We start from the raw sequence: 14,636 nt of genomic DNA, 5'->3' as shown, positions 1-14,636 counted from the left end.
AATTGAAGACAAATTATTGACCTGGTTAGGAAATTGGCTGAGCGGCAGGAGACAGAGAGTAGGGATAATGGGCAGGTGCTCAAATTGGCAGGATGTGACTAGTGGTGTCCCACAGGGATCTGTGTTGGGGCCTCAACTATTCACTGTATTTATTAACGACTTAGATGACGGAATAGAAAGCCACATATCCAAGTTTGCCGATGATACAAAGATAGGCAGCATTGTGAGCAGTGCAGATGGAAGCATAAAATTACAGAGAGATTAAGTGAATGGGCAAAACTGTGGCAAATGGATTTCAATGTAGGCAAATGTAAGGTCATCCACTTTGGACCTAAAAAGGATAGATCAGATGGCTTTCTAAATGGTGAAAAGCTCGAAACAGTGAAGGTCCAAAGAGACTTAGGGGTCCGTGTGCACAGATCATTAAAATGTCATGGACAGGTGCAGAAAATAATCAAAAAGGCTAAAGGAATGCTAGCCTTTATATCTAGAGGACTAGAATACAAGGGGGTAGAAGTTACTCTACAGCTATACAAAGCCCTGGTTAGACCACACCTGGAGTACTGTGTTCAGTTCTGGGCACCGCACCTTAGGAAGGATTGGCCTTGGAGGGAGTGCAGTGTAGATTTACTGGAATGATACCTGGACTCCAAGGGTTAAATTACAAGGGGAGATTACACAAACTAGGGTCGTATTCCCTGGAATTTAGGATATTAAGGGGTGATTTGATTAAAGTTTTCAAGATATTAAGGCCTTGTTACTATGTCCTTAATAATGGATTCCAGCATTTTCCCTACTACTGATTTCAAGCTAACTGGCCTATGGTTCCTGGTTTTCTCTCTCCCCCTTTCTTCATTAGCCGGGTTACATTTGCTACCTTCCAATCCAAGGGGACCATTCTAGAATCTAGGGAATTCTGGTAGATCCAAACCAATACATCCACTATCCGTGCAGCCACCTCTTTTAAAACTGTAGGACGTAGGCCGTCAGGTCCAGGGGATTTGTTGGCTTTTAGTCCCATTAATTTCTCCAGTACTTTTTCTTTACTAATCTTAATTACTTTAAGTTCCTCACTCTCCTTAGACTCTTGAGTCCCCACTATTTCTGGTATTTTTATTGTGTCTTCTACTGTGAAGACAGATACAAAATATTTGTTTAATGTCTCTGCAATTTCCTTATTCCCCATTATTATTTCTCATGTCTCTGCCTCTAAGGGACCCATATTTACTTTCGCTAATCTTTCCTTTTTACAAACTTGTGGGAGCTCTTAACCTTCCCTGCTCTAAGGAGAGCAACCCCAGCTTCTCCAGTCTCTCCACCTAACTGAAGTCCCTCATCCCTGGTACCATTCTAGTAAATCTCCTCTGCACCTTCTCCAAGGCCTTGACATCCTTTCGAAAGTGCGGTGCCCAGAATTGGCCACAATACTCCAGCTGAGGCCTAACCAGTGTTTTATAAAGGTTTAGCATAACTTGCTTTTGTACTCTGTGCCTCTGTTTATAAAGCCCAGGATCCCGTATGCTTTTATTAACAGCCTTCTCAACTTGTCCTGCCACCTTCAAAGATTTGTGTACATACACCCCCAGGTCCCTCTGTTTCTGCACCCTCTTTAAAATTATAACATTTAGTTTATATTGCCTCTCCTAATTTTTCTTACCAAAATGCATCACTTCACATTTCTCTACTTTAAATTTAACCTGCCATGTGTCCACCCATTTCACCAGTCTGTCTACGCCCTCCTGACATCTGTTACTATCCTCCTCACTGTTTACTAGGTGGGGAAGCTTTTAGAAATGATAATCCGGGACAAAGTTAATGGTCACTTGGACAAATGTGGATTAATAAAGGAAAGCCAGCACGGATTTGTTAAAGGCAAATCATGTTTAACTAACTTGATTGAGTTTTTTGATGAGGTAACAGGGAGGGTTGATGAGGGCAATGTGATTGATGTGGTGTATATGGACTTTCAAAAGGTGTTTGATAAAGTGCCTCATAATAGGCTTGTTATCAAAATTGAAGCCCATGGAATAAAAGGGGCAGTGGCAGCATGGATATGAAATTGGCTAAGTAACAGGAAGTAGAGAGTAGTGGTGAATGGTTGTTTTTCAGACTGGAGGGAGGTGTACAGTGGTGTTCCCCAGGGGTCAGTACTGGGACCACTGCTTTTTTTAAATATATGTATTAATGACTTGGACTTGGGTGTACAGGGCACAATTTCAAAATTCGCAGATGACACAAAACTTGGAAGTGTAGTGAACAGTGAGGAGGATAGTGATAGACTTCAAGAGGATATTGACAGGCTGGTGGAATGGGCAGACACATGGCAGATGAAATTTAACACAGAGAAGTGCGAAGTGATATATTTTGGCAGGAAGAATGAGGAGAGGCAATATAAACTAAATGGTACAATTCTAAAGGGGGTGCAGGAACAGAGAGACCTGTAGGTATATGTGCAAATCTTTGAAGGTGGCAGGACAGGTTGAGAAAGCGTTAAAAAAGCATACGAGATCCTGGCCTTTATAAATAGAGGCTTAGAGTACAAAAGCAAGGAAGTTATGTTGAACCTTTATAAAACACTGGTTCAGCCACAGCTGGAGTATTGTGTCCAATTCCGGGCATTGCACCTTACGAAAGATGTGAAGGCCTCAGAGAGGGTGCAGAAAAGGTTTAATAGAATGGTTCCAGAGATGAGGGAATTCTGTTACGTGGATAGACTGGAGAAGCTGGGGTTGTTCTCCTTAGAGCAGAGAAGGTTGAGGGGAGATTTGATAGAGGTGCTCAAAATCATGAAGGGTCTAGATAAAGTAAATAAAGAGCAACTGTTCCCATTGGTGGAAGGGTCGAGAACCAGAGGAGACATATTTAAGGTGATTGGCAAAAGAACCAAAGGTGACATGAAGAAAATCTTTTTTAGGCAGTGAGTGGTTATGATCTGGAATGTGCTGCCTGAGGGGGTAGTGGAGGCAGATTCAATTGTGGCTTTCAAAAGGAATTGGATAAATACTTGAAGGGAAAAAATTTGCAGGGCTACGGGGAAAGAGCAGGGGAGTGGGACTAACTGGACTGCTCTTACAAAAAACCAGCATAGGCTTGATGGGCCAAATGGCCTCCTTCTGTGCTGTAACTATTCTATGATCTAGCTTCCCCCTTTGGATGAGATGTTAAACGGAGGCTCCATCTGCCCTCTTAGGTGGATATAAACTATTTGGACTATAACTTGGTGTTGTAAAATTGTTTACAATTGTCAACCCCAGTCCATCACCGGCATCTCCACATCATTATTTCAAAGAAGAGCAGTGTCCTGGGCCAACATTTACCCCTCAACCAACATCACTAAAACAGATTATCTGGTCATTTACACATTGTTGTTTGTGGGATCTTGCTGTGTGTAAATTGGCTGCCACGGTTCCTACATTCCAACAGTGACCACACTTCAAAAGTACTCCATTGGCAGTAAAGCGCTTTGGGGCGTCCTGAGGGCGTGAAAGGTGCTATATAAATGCAATAAAAACGGAACGGTCAACGTTTCCGGTCGATGACCTGTGGTCAGAAGCGGATAGATGTAAATGGGAGTTCTTTCTTCCCATATGCTTTCCTGTGGTGAAGTACAGACTTTCTTTCAATCTATGTTGAGAATCTCAGTGTGTTGATGGCCCCTCTCGAGAGGCAGCTCTAGGATCAGAACTAGGAAATGGCTGAAATGCATCAGTTCCAACATTATGTGTTTGTTTTCTTTTACTGTCGGTTCCAATTACCCCCCGCCCCGGACTGGCGGGTTTTATCCCTCAGTTGGGTTATTTGCACCATTGCCTTTTTGCCCACAGGCTGCAGCTCCGCCTCTATGGAGGTGCCCGGTGCGCGCGCCCGCGCCCCCCCCCGCGCGCCCCCCAAAACAACAACAACAACAACCCACCCCCCCCCCCCCGCCCGCCGCGCGCATGCTCAGTCGCTCTCCCCTCCGCCAACCGCGCGCACGCCCCGTCCCGTCCCCCCCGGTCGCGCGCACGTCACGTCACGCACGCGCTTCCCTGGGCAGCACGTGCGCGCCGGGTTTTTTTTTGGGGGGGGGGGGGGGGGGAAGGGTCGGAGTCACGTGGGCCATCAAACAGCGTATTTAAAGCTCGAGCGTCCATTTTGAACCGAGAGAGGCTTCTGGAAGGTAAGAGTCTGAGGGAGGGGGAAGAGAGAGAGAGAGAGAGAGCGCGGCAAAATCAGCGCCCGCCCGCCCCCTCGCCATCCCCCCCACTTCTCCCAAAAACACCGCTTTCTGAGGTAAAAATATATCGAAATGAGGCGAAAAGCGGAGAACGGCACGAGGGGGCTCGCGGCGGGCGGGAGGCCTTTGGCGCGCGCGCTCTTCCCGCCGTCCGTTAAAGAAGCGCCCGCGGCCTCCCCCTCCCCCCCCCCCCACCCTCATCCCCGGGCCCCGATTGATTCTAGCTCTCCCTCCTTTAGGGTGAAGTTGGGAGTTCGGCGCCGCTCGGTTTCATTTCTCGGTCGGTGTATTAATGCCCGCGTCGCGGCAGGCCTCCCCTTCCCCTCCCCTCCCCCCTCCCGGGCCCGGCCGCTCTCCAGGCCCCGGTCTCTCTCTCTCTCTCTCTGTGAGGAGGGGTTTTTTTTTTGGGGGGGGGGCTAACCGGGCCGCTCCCTCGGCCTCCCTCCCCGGTTTAAGGCCCCGACTGTAATGGGGACTGTGGGGCCGCCGCACTCGGGTGATTCGATAAACCCCCCCCCGCTCTCCCGCCATGAGTTGCGGCCTAGCGCAGCCCCGGAGCTCGAGTGCGCGGACAAAGGAGGCGCCCACCAGCGCCCATTCAGACAGCGGTCAGTGCACCGTGTTGCAGCCATAGAGGGGGGCTGTCGGACATCTTGGGCCTGCAGACTGCGAGCCGAGCCGCCTGAGGTCGCACCAGGCCGCCAACTATTTAGGGAGTTTGTCCGAATCTTCCCCCCCACTACAGCACCCGGGCTGCTGCTTAAATAATCCCTGGGGGTTCCCCCAGCCCAGCCCATCCTGCACGGTGATCATCGCCCCCATTTACTATCAATCCACGCCCTGGCTGTGATTTAACGTTCTCGATTTCTCTTTTACCCATCCCTCTATTCCCCCCCCCCCTCCCTTCCAGGCTGAAAAGCTCTGCATTTGTTCACTTGCAAGCCCATAATCTCTTTTTTTTCCCTCTCCTGCAAATGTTTTCCCAATGCTGCTTTTCACCAGTTTAAAAGGAGCTGTCTGTATTTGCGGGGAGTCATTTCAAACACATTTTGAAAGCTGCTGCTTTTATGCTACTTGGTTTTTTTTCTATGTATTTTAATTATTTCAAAGGCGAGGTGTTTTCTGGCTTGTGATTTTCCTTCCTTTCCTCCTCCCAGACATTTGTGAACTAGAAGCATGCATTGAGGTTGTAAGTGCTTTTGGCCTGTACCAGGAACTAAGATGTGAGATTTATTTCCTTTGTTACAGGTTTAGATTAAATCATTAATGTCTTTACATAAATGCCTAATTAAACAATATGGTGACTGATGCCTAATTGTAGTCTTCTGTTGAAGGTAATAAACTATGGGTGACCAAGGAGAACCTCAAGTTCAATTCAAGGTAAGAATCACTGGAATCGGGATGAAATGAAGTCAAGTACTTGCATTTCAGAATTCAGCTTCTCCTGCCGTTCTGGGTTGACGCTGAATAATTATTGTAGATAGTGGTTTCTACCTTTTTTGTAGAAAAGTTCAATCTTGTATAGCTTTGGATCCTTTTAAAAATAAAAGCCACAAACTTGCATGATTCTTAATGGTAAGTTTTTATTAAGCAGTAGTATTGGGTGTTTACCAGTTTTGGCATTTTTCAACTTGCCTGTCCAATATGTGGTTGAAGTTTTTGGCTTCTGCCTCATTGTGTGTGATGAATGTCACTATTGTCCACTTGTTTTCAACTGTTAGTAATTACACATTTGTGGATGATTTCTGGGCAAAGATTGCTTTGTAGGATGACTGTGTTTGGAGTGCTGGCTAAGTTGATCAGATTTTGCACTTCTGTAGACACCTGAATATAGTTCTCACCACATGTTGCTTGGGGTGTGTTTTGTGACTGCCAATGTAGCTGATCAGGTCTGACTAACCCACTTGCACCAATCTGAATTTGCACCAGGATTGGCCTCATGCAGAGCCAAGTTTTAACTGCTGAAATGTTTTGAATGGAATGCTTGTACTAAGTAGCTACTGCTGCTCCAGCAAGTGGTAGAACACGAGAGGGCTAATTTGATGTGACCCTTAAAAATGCTTTTGCAGGAAAGTAAAGAAACTGAAATGGGAAATGATGTGGTTCCCAAAAAGGAATTAAAGATTTCAATTTAGTGTACTTTCTCCTTGTGAAGATGTCTCTGGTACTTGACCCCAGGTGGTTGTAGAGGGGCCATGTGTGGCCTGGTTTTTGACTAGTGCCAGTGCATTTTCGATTAAGGGCCAATGGCAATAATCAGGAGGAGGAACCCTACATACTTTTTCCTACTTGGTAGCAATGGGCTTTTTAATAGAAAAACTTGTTACTTGCTGTAAAAACTAGGTGGGTAGGTACATCCAAAAATGTCAAACATAAAATGGTTATAGCACAGGAGGCCATTCGGCCCATTGAGCCCGTGCTGGGACTTGTATATTGTGGTCTTTTCTTGGGTTGGCTGAAAGGGCCAGCGCTTACATTTTAAAAAATAGTCTCATTTTGATTTTAAAAAGTTGGCAAATATTGTGCTTGTAAGACTGTTAAAGTACCCTGTTAACCATCCTAAGATTTTGGCTCATTAATACCTCAGTCCCCTGCCCGCATAAATAATAAAAAAATAAGCAGAGATGACTCTCAGCTAACACTTAGTTCAGCACTTGCATTAATTCTTGCTGCCAACTTGATGAATGGAGGTAACTGAATCTAACCTTTACATACAAAAGATTGCTATATGATGAATGAAAGCTATGGTGCAGCATACACTACATGATGCCAGTAGACTCTTTGTGCTTTTTATTGCTTGCCCAGTATTTATTTTGAACCTCTTTCCCCAATTGAAGGCAAGGGTTAGTCCCCCAGCTGGAGTATTGTGTCCAATTCTGGATACCACATTTTAGGAAGGATGTTAAGGCCTTGGAGAAGGTGCAGAGGAGATTTACTAGAATGGTACTAAGGATGTGGGATTTCAGTTACATGGAAAGACTAGAGAAGCTGATGTGGTTCTCCTTAGAGCTGAGAAGGTTAAGGGGAGATTTAAGAGGTTCAAAATCATGAAGAGTTTAGATAAAGTAAATAGAGAAAGTGTTTCCAGTGGCGGAAGGGTCAGTAACCAGAGGACAGATTTAATTGGCAAAAGAACCAGACGCGAGATGAGAATTTTTTTAACGCAGCAAGGAATGATCACTGCCTGAGTGGAAGCAGATTCAGTAATAACTTTCAAAAGCGTTGGATAAATACTTGAAGGGGGAAAGTTTTCAGGGCTATGGGGAAAGGTGAGTGGGACTAATTGGATAACACTTTTAATGAGCTGGCACAGGCACCATGGGCTGAATGGCCTGTGCTGTATGAGGGGATTTGTCCTACAGATTTGTACTTTGGTACTGTAGCCAAGTTACTTGCACAGTTTCTATGCAGAATGCTCAGTAGGGTTGACAATGGGGGGAGGGGGAAAACAAGTGTACCCTTTCTGTTAATGCAGCTATGATTTTTCTGTAGGGGTTCTTACAGCAATGTTTGGAGACTCCAGGACATTTCTGGAGGTTGGTAAGCCTATTGCTTAGAGGTGAGGTGCAATGGCTGAGTATTTTCATGCTCAACTTGAGAATGCTGAGGCCAACTGTTAGCCAGTTTTGGCATAGATGAAGAGCTGACAGGACATTCCTGACTTGTGGGTCAGTGATTCTCTACTGTGCAGTTGAGCCATTTGGGGGGGTATTCTTAGGATGTTCTGAAATACTTTGTGGTAGTGGAGAATTCCCCCTCGTCACTGGGTTGTAGTGCTGAGACCCAGAATGAGAAAAGCATGCATGATTCTGGAATTTTTTCCTAAGTTATGCTTGCTGCTTTATGACCAGTGGCTGGTCAGTATATTATGTCTAATGTAGCTTGGGCACCACAATAGGGAGATGCTTTATCCCACCTAAATGTAGTAATTCAAAAAACTAGGGCAGCCCAATCAAAACTCACTTAAATGTTGGTTGGCAAACATGTATACTTTCAAACTTGCCACAGTATCCCTCCAGATTGTTGTCAAGATTTGGAATGAAAAATATGTGCACTTTAATTTTATGATGCACTCGAACATTGGACCCCTCAGTACCTTAGATTTATGTAGCTTTGGGGCAACTGTATCTGAATAATAATTTGCTTTCTTCTAGCTGGTACTTGTTGGAGATGGTGGTACTGGTAAAACGACTTTTGTGAAGCGCCACTTGACTGGCGAATTTGAAAAGAAGTATGTAGGTATGTACACACCTTGGTGTTTGGACTGAATTTTCCATTTTGTTTTGTATTGGCTTGTAAGTCTAATCCATTTTATCAGCATATTCAAATTCAAGAATTTTTTTCCCTCCTTCACAGCAACATTGGGTGTTGAAGTTCACCCACTAATGTTCCATACTAACAGAGGTGCCATTAGATTTAATGTGTGGGATACCGCTGGGCAGGAGAAATTTGGTGGTCTCCGAGATGGATATTACATTCAAGGTAAGAGTTGGGGTGATGTAGTTCTTGACTATGGAACATTTTGTACACAGTAATAATGTCTTGGGTTCTTATTTCTTTTAACAGCTCAATGTGCCATTATTATGTTTGATGTAACTTCGCGAGTGACATACAAGAATGTGCCTAACTGGCATAGAGACTTGGTGCGAGTGTGTGAAAACATCCCCATTGTGTTGTGTGGCAACAAAGTTGACATTAAAGACAGAAAAGTGAAGGCAAAATCTATTGTCTTCCATAGGAAGAAAAATCTTCAGGTATGACTTGTAAATATCTTATTTCCTTGCTAAATCAGTGATTCTCAAATGTTTTGTTGGGATCCTATGCAGATATTGACAATCCTGTGGACCAACTATCCTAGCTTCAGAGGAAAAATTATAGCATTCATCTATTCAGAAAATGCTGAAGATCCACGTGCTAGGAAGTCAGTAAATACAGAAAACTAACAGATGGGCTGATATGTGAATGTGGGGGTTGCAGTTTGAAAAGCTAGGCTCGAGACTCTACTTAATGGTTTAGTAATAGGAAGGTTATGGGTTGAGATGTGTAGGGAACAATATTCAGCCTACTGTACTATCCAGTTAGTGAAATTGTAGGTCAGATAGGCATTTTCAAAATCATCCATTTGAGGTGCCCATTCTGGATCAGATTAGTTTCTTTTGGAGAAATTAATGTAGTCAGCCAACTTATAAGAAACTGGCCTTTCTCTCAGCCCTTGTTTACTAAGTGTTTCATCCTACACAAAAAAAGTCACCTGATACAGACAACTTAATTTCCAGCTTTAAGACCATTTATGGGAAAAGCATATTTGGGCTGAAAATACAGGGTTTGGCCAATACTTGGTCATTACATTTGTTGAAGTCATTTATTCAAAATACAAGCACATGGTGGTGACAACCAGAGCAATTTGTTCTGGCTTTTTTGTGGCTATAATGGGAGTGGAAATTTGCACCGAGATTTCAGTTGCAGCTTCTGTACTGAAGGGCCAGTGTTTGACTTCTGACCAATTTTTGACAAGAATTCATAGAATTGTCTGTCAAAGCTGGCACCACATCTGACACCCACCTGTAATTTCAGCTTTGACAGTTTGCACTCAGCAGCAATTTAGTATGGACTAGTATTCTAGATAAACTGACTGCAAAATCAAAGGCTTTTCAGCATAGTGCACTAAGAACATAAGAAATAGGAGCAGGCGTAGACCATACCACCCTCGCACCTGCTCCACCATTCAATCAGATCATGGCTGATCTTCGAACTCAACGCTACTTTCCCACCAATCCCCATATCCCTTGATTCGCTTGGAGTCTAAAAATCTGCCGATCTCAGCCTTGAATATACTCAATGACTGAGCATCCACAGCCCTTTGGGTTAGAGAATTCCAGATATTCATGACCCTGAGTGAAGAAATTCCTCCCCACCTTAGTCCTAAATGTCTGACTCCTTATCCTGAGATTGACCCCTTAGTTCTAGATTCTCCAGCCAGGGGAAACAGCCTCTCAGCATCTACCCTGCCAAGCCCTTAGAATCTTAAGTTTCAATGAGATCACCTCTCATCTAAACTCGAGAGTATAGGCCCATCTACTCAATCTCTCAGGACAACCCCCTCATCCCAAAAGTCAATCTAGTGCCTTTGTTTTAGTTGTACTGTCTCTAAGGCATGTATATCCCTCCTTAGGTAAGCAGAACAAAACTGCACACAGTACTCCAGGTGCAGTCTCACCAAAGCCCTGTACAATTGTAAGATTTCCTTACTCTTGTACTCCAACCCCTTTGCCATAAAGGTCGCCATACCATTTGCCTTCCTAATTGCTTGCTGTACCTGCATATTAACTGTTTCGTTCGTGTATAAGGACACCCAAATCCCTCTGCACAACATTTAAGTTTCTCACCATTTTTCAATTTTTTTTTATTCCTATCAAAGTGAATAACCTCACATTTCCCCACATTATACTCCATCTGCTACCTTCTTGCCCACTCACTTAACCTGTTGCTATCCCATTGCAGACTGTCCTCCTCACTGCTTACTTTTCCACCTAGCTTTGTATTGTCAGCCAACTTGGATAGATTGCACTCTTTGTCATTAATATGGATTGTAAATAGCTGTGGCCCAAGCATCAATCCCTGCAGCACCCCACTAGTTCCAACCTGAAAATGACCTGTTTATTCCTACTGTTTTGTCTGTTAACTGGTCCTCAATCCATGCTAATATATTGCCCCCAATCCTGTGAGCCCTAATCTTGTGTAACAATCTCTTGTGGCACCTTAACAAATGCCTTTTGAAAATCTCAATATACTGCATTCACTGGTTTTCCTCCTTATCTCCCCTGCTAGTTACATCCTCAAACTCTTAATAGATTTGTCAAACACTATTTCCCTTTCATAAAACTGCATTGACTCACGATTTTCTAAATGCCCTATTGCCATGTCTTTAATAATAAATTCCAGCATTTTCCCTACTATTTTTATTTGTTCATTGGACTGTCTGACCTATAGTTCCCTCCTTTCTTGAATATCAGGGTTACATTTGCTACCTTCCAATCCATGAGGACAGTTGTAGAATCTAGGGAATTCTGTAAGATCCAAACCAATGCATCCACTATCTCTGTAGCCACCTCTTTTAAAACCCTAGGATGTAGGGCACCAGGTCCAGGGGATTTGTTGGCTTTTAGTCCCATTAATTTTTCTAAAACTTTTTCTTTACTAATCATTACTTTTACGTTCCTCCCTCTCATTAGACCCTTGGTTCCCCATTATTTCCATTATGTTTCTTGATCAATGTTTCCTTACAAGTTGCATTAGAATGGGGCTTTTAACCAGGAAGTATGTGGCATGCTTGGTGTAGCACATTCTTGGAAAGAGGAAAGCAGGAGAAGTTATTCAAAATTAAGCTCCATGACTGAGAAACATTTGGGAGAAAGTGATGCAGCCGTACTAACTTTACAAATGGTGTTAGCCATTTCACTAGCAGAAGCAGATTCTCTTGAGATCCTGCAGCATTAAGGAAAGTTGCCATAGAAAATTTGTTGAACATATACTAGTTTACCCAAGTTGAAAGTACATTTGTACAAATTGAACCTATGAATGGGTAGGTAAAAAAATTTGCAGTACACTCACTGGGCCAGGGATAACAGACTTGGAGCAAAGCATACAAGCCTCAAACCTCTTCTGTAACAGGGAGACAGTTAGATTTCAAATGTTTCCAGTCTAGCCTCCAGGACTGAGTACCAATAGTCTGGAAACCCTTCATTTTTACAGTAAAGATGACTGCATTGAAATTACCTTTTACCCTGGGGGTGCTACAGCATTGCATTTCTGCTTAGCTAAACACTTTGTTTCCCTTTTCTAAAGGGGATAAGCAATTTTCTAGGCTGTTTCTTGTAAAGATATTTTGAAAATAATTGTAGGTGTCTATTATAAAAAAATAAAATTGTATTACATGATCTGAGAACTTGTTTCCACATTGTAGGTTTTAAGTGTGCTATCTAATTTCTAAATCCCTGATTTCTATTCCAAATATATGTAACTTGTTCTCTGAATCAATGAAGTTTGTCAAACTGGAATGATGTAGTCTGCAAGGCTGCATTACCCCTTTTTTTAAAAAAAAAGTAATTAAATGGGCATGAGTGCTTAAATTCAAATACTGTGTAAATGAGCTGTTATAGCTGTGTGTGCACTGACATCCTGTTTCCTTATTGCAGTACTATGATATTTCTGCCAAAAGTAACTACAACTTCGAGAAGCCTTTCCTGTGGCTTGCCAGGAAACTCATTGGAGATCCCAATTTGGAGTTTGTTGCTATGCCAGCTTTGGCACCACCAGAGGTTCAGATGGACCCTGCATTAGCAGCACAGTATGAGGAGGACTTAAAGGTATAGTATTGGAGTAATGCCTGGTTAAAGTGCAGGGTATGCTGAAAATTAAGTACTTTTACCTTGATTAATCACTTGCACTGACTATTTTTAAAAACATAGGATTTGGATATTCCCATCTGAATCCTGTAGATCTATATATCCAGTACTTGTTCTCTGTACTTCCCTTTCTGGTCTTTGTTTGTGTTGTAAATGAGATGAGTGAGGGACTTGAGCATATTTCTGCATCCATATATTCAAATTTAGTTTCTGCCCATTTGGAACATCTGCTTGACTATTTCAAAGGCATTTAAGAGTAGTGGTTTAGAATTTATTGATCTGTAGTTATCTATTTACATAAAAAGTAGTTTCATATTGACAAATGTAAACTGATCTGTTTAGGCTTATAATTTCAGTTGTCTACAGTTTCAAAAGTGGAATTTAATCACTATTCCTCACTTAGTTTGATTCATCTGCAAGATAATTGCTGTCTCTTAGGATACTGAAACATTTTAGCATGCCTTTCTCCATCTGATATCATCTTAGTGACTCATTTTAACTGCAGTATTTTGAGGTTTCAGTGGATTGGATTGTAACTGGTTGTGGCATTCTACAGTTGTCTTCTACCACTTTGGTTAAAATCTACCATTATCTTGTTTGAGGCTGTCTCTACTAATTATAGATGAAGCATCTGCCTACTGTGCTTAACTTATTTTGGAGAAGATAGATAAATTTGCTGTTTGGAAGTAATGGTGTACAAGATTTGGTAACAGCCCTGAGCAAATTGCACTTGATGCCTGGCCCCTGTAAAATAAATCTCTTAAAATTGATGCCTGCAAAGTAGTCCTGAAATGGTATGTACAGTTTCAGTACTGTATATTGCATCCATATTTGCCGTAAGCTGCATAGAGTTGACTATAATGTTGCTTCATGATCTAACTTGCCTTATGTTCTGTGAAATTGAGTAATTTAGGTGTAAATATCTTTGTACTCTAAGGATAGTTTGTGGCTGTAGAATAGGTAGTGGGTTTGCTAACTATTTTGAGGCTCTTGTGTTTAGATTAGATATACTTTATACTTCAGATTGCAAAGCTGTCACTTCATAATTAGCAGTCATTTTGCAGTTTTTAAATCTACAATTGTAGATGTGGAAATTTTAGTTTTAAATTGCTCCTTGTGACCTGTTCAGGATGGCAAGTAACTGCATTCTAGAATGGGAAAATGTGACTTAATGCATTTTGCATGTAAAGTAGTTCCGTTTGTCCTTGTACACCCTTGTGCTTTGTCCTGTGTTTTCTGTAGCCAGAAGATCTCTGCTAATGTACTGCTGGCTGAAGAGTGCATGTCACTGACTTCAGTGTAAATATAAGCTGTCTGCTGAAGTGCTGACCAAAATGCTACTTTGTTTAAACACTTCAATTTGTGTACACTTTTAAATATTTCAGGTTGCTCAAGGCACTGCATTGCCAGATGAAGATGATGACCTGTGAATGAATGGCTGGAGTCAAGCACCGGCAGCCTAGTTTTATAGGCAGCTGTCCTGTGATGCAGCGTGTTTGCCAGTTAATTAGCTGAACAGAACTTAACTGCTTATAATCTTTAGGAGGCTAAAGGAGTTGGAATTGGGAGTGAATGGTGTGCAGTATGACAACTTCCTTCACACTTGGACCTGTGTACCTGATACTAAAACTGAATTGATAGACTGCAACATTTTTGAGTGTATGCATAATTTAATTTATGATACTGGTAGAATCACAATATATATCGTTTCAAGTTGTACGTTAATGTCATTCCTACTTTTTGTTAACTTTTTGTTTAGATCATAAAGTTGTGATCTTAATAAAGTTGTATTCCAAATGACTAAATGAATTGTGGCATTAAAGTACTGAGCATTCCTTTCAAAGTTCATTGTTTTTACTAGTGTTTAGCCCACCAATTGCTGGGTAAGGGGTTAGAAATCCTGAATCTCTACTGGGTTGGCCTTTAGTGCAAGGGGGTTGGAGTACAAGAGTAAGGAAGTCGTGCTATAATTGTACAGGGCTTTGGTGAGACCTCACCTGGAGTACTGCGTACAG

The 14,636-nt window shown here is 42.5% G+C and overlaps 1 protein-coding gene across 1 annotated transcript; it reads left to right on the top strand.

Annotated features, from left to right (window-relative positions):
- The first annotated feature begins 4,105 nt into the window (after positions 1-4,105).
- On the top strand, positions 4,106-14,426 carry LOC137342286 (GTP-binding nuclear protein Ran). Its single transcript, XM_068006197.1, has 7 exons — positions 4,106-4,159; positions 5,551-5,596; positions 8,371-8,455; positions 8,573-8,698; positions 8,783-8,970; positions 12,412-12,582; positions 14,007-14,426. The coding sequence occupies exons 2-7, from the start codon at positions 5,561-5,563 to the stop codon at positions 14,049-14,051; spliced, it is 651 nt and encodes a 216-aa protein (XP_067862298.1). The 5' UTR covers positions 4,106-4,159; positions 5,551-5,560; the 3' UTR covers positions 14,052-14,426.
- The last annotated feature ends 210 nt before the right edge of the window (positions 14,427-14,636 follow it).

Source organism: Heptranchias perlo, chromosome 25 (genome assembly GCF_035084215.1).
Source record: "Heptranchias perlo isolate sHepPer1 chromosome 25, sHepPer1.hap1, whole genome shotgun sequence".
NCBI lineage: Eukaryota > Metazoa > Chordata > Chondrichthyes > Hexanchiformes > Hexanchidae > Heptranchias > Heptranchias perlo.
The sequence above is the reverse complement of the archived record's forward strand: the minus strand, read 5'-3'. Positions and strand labels throughout refer to the sequence as shown.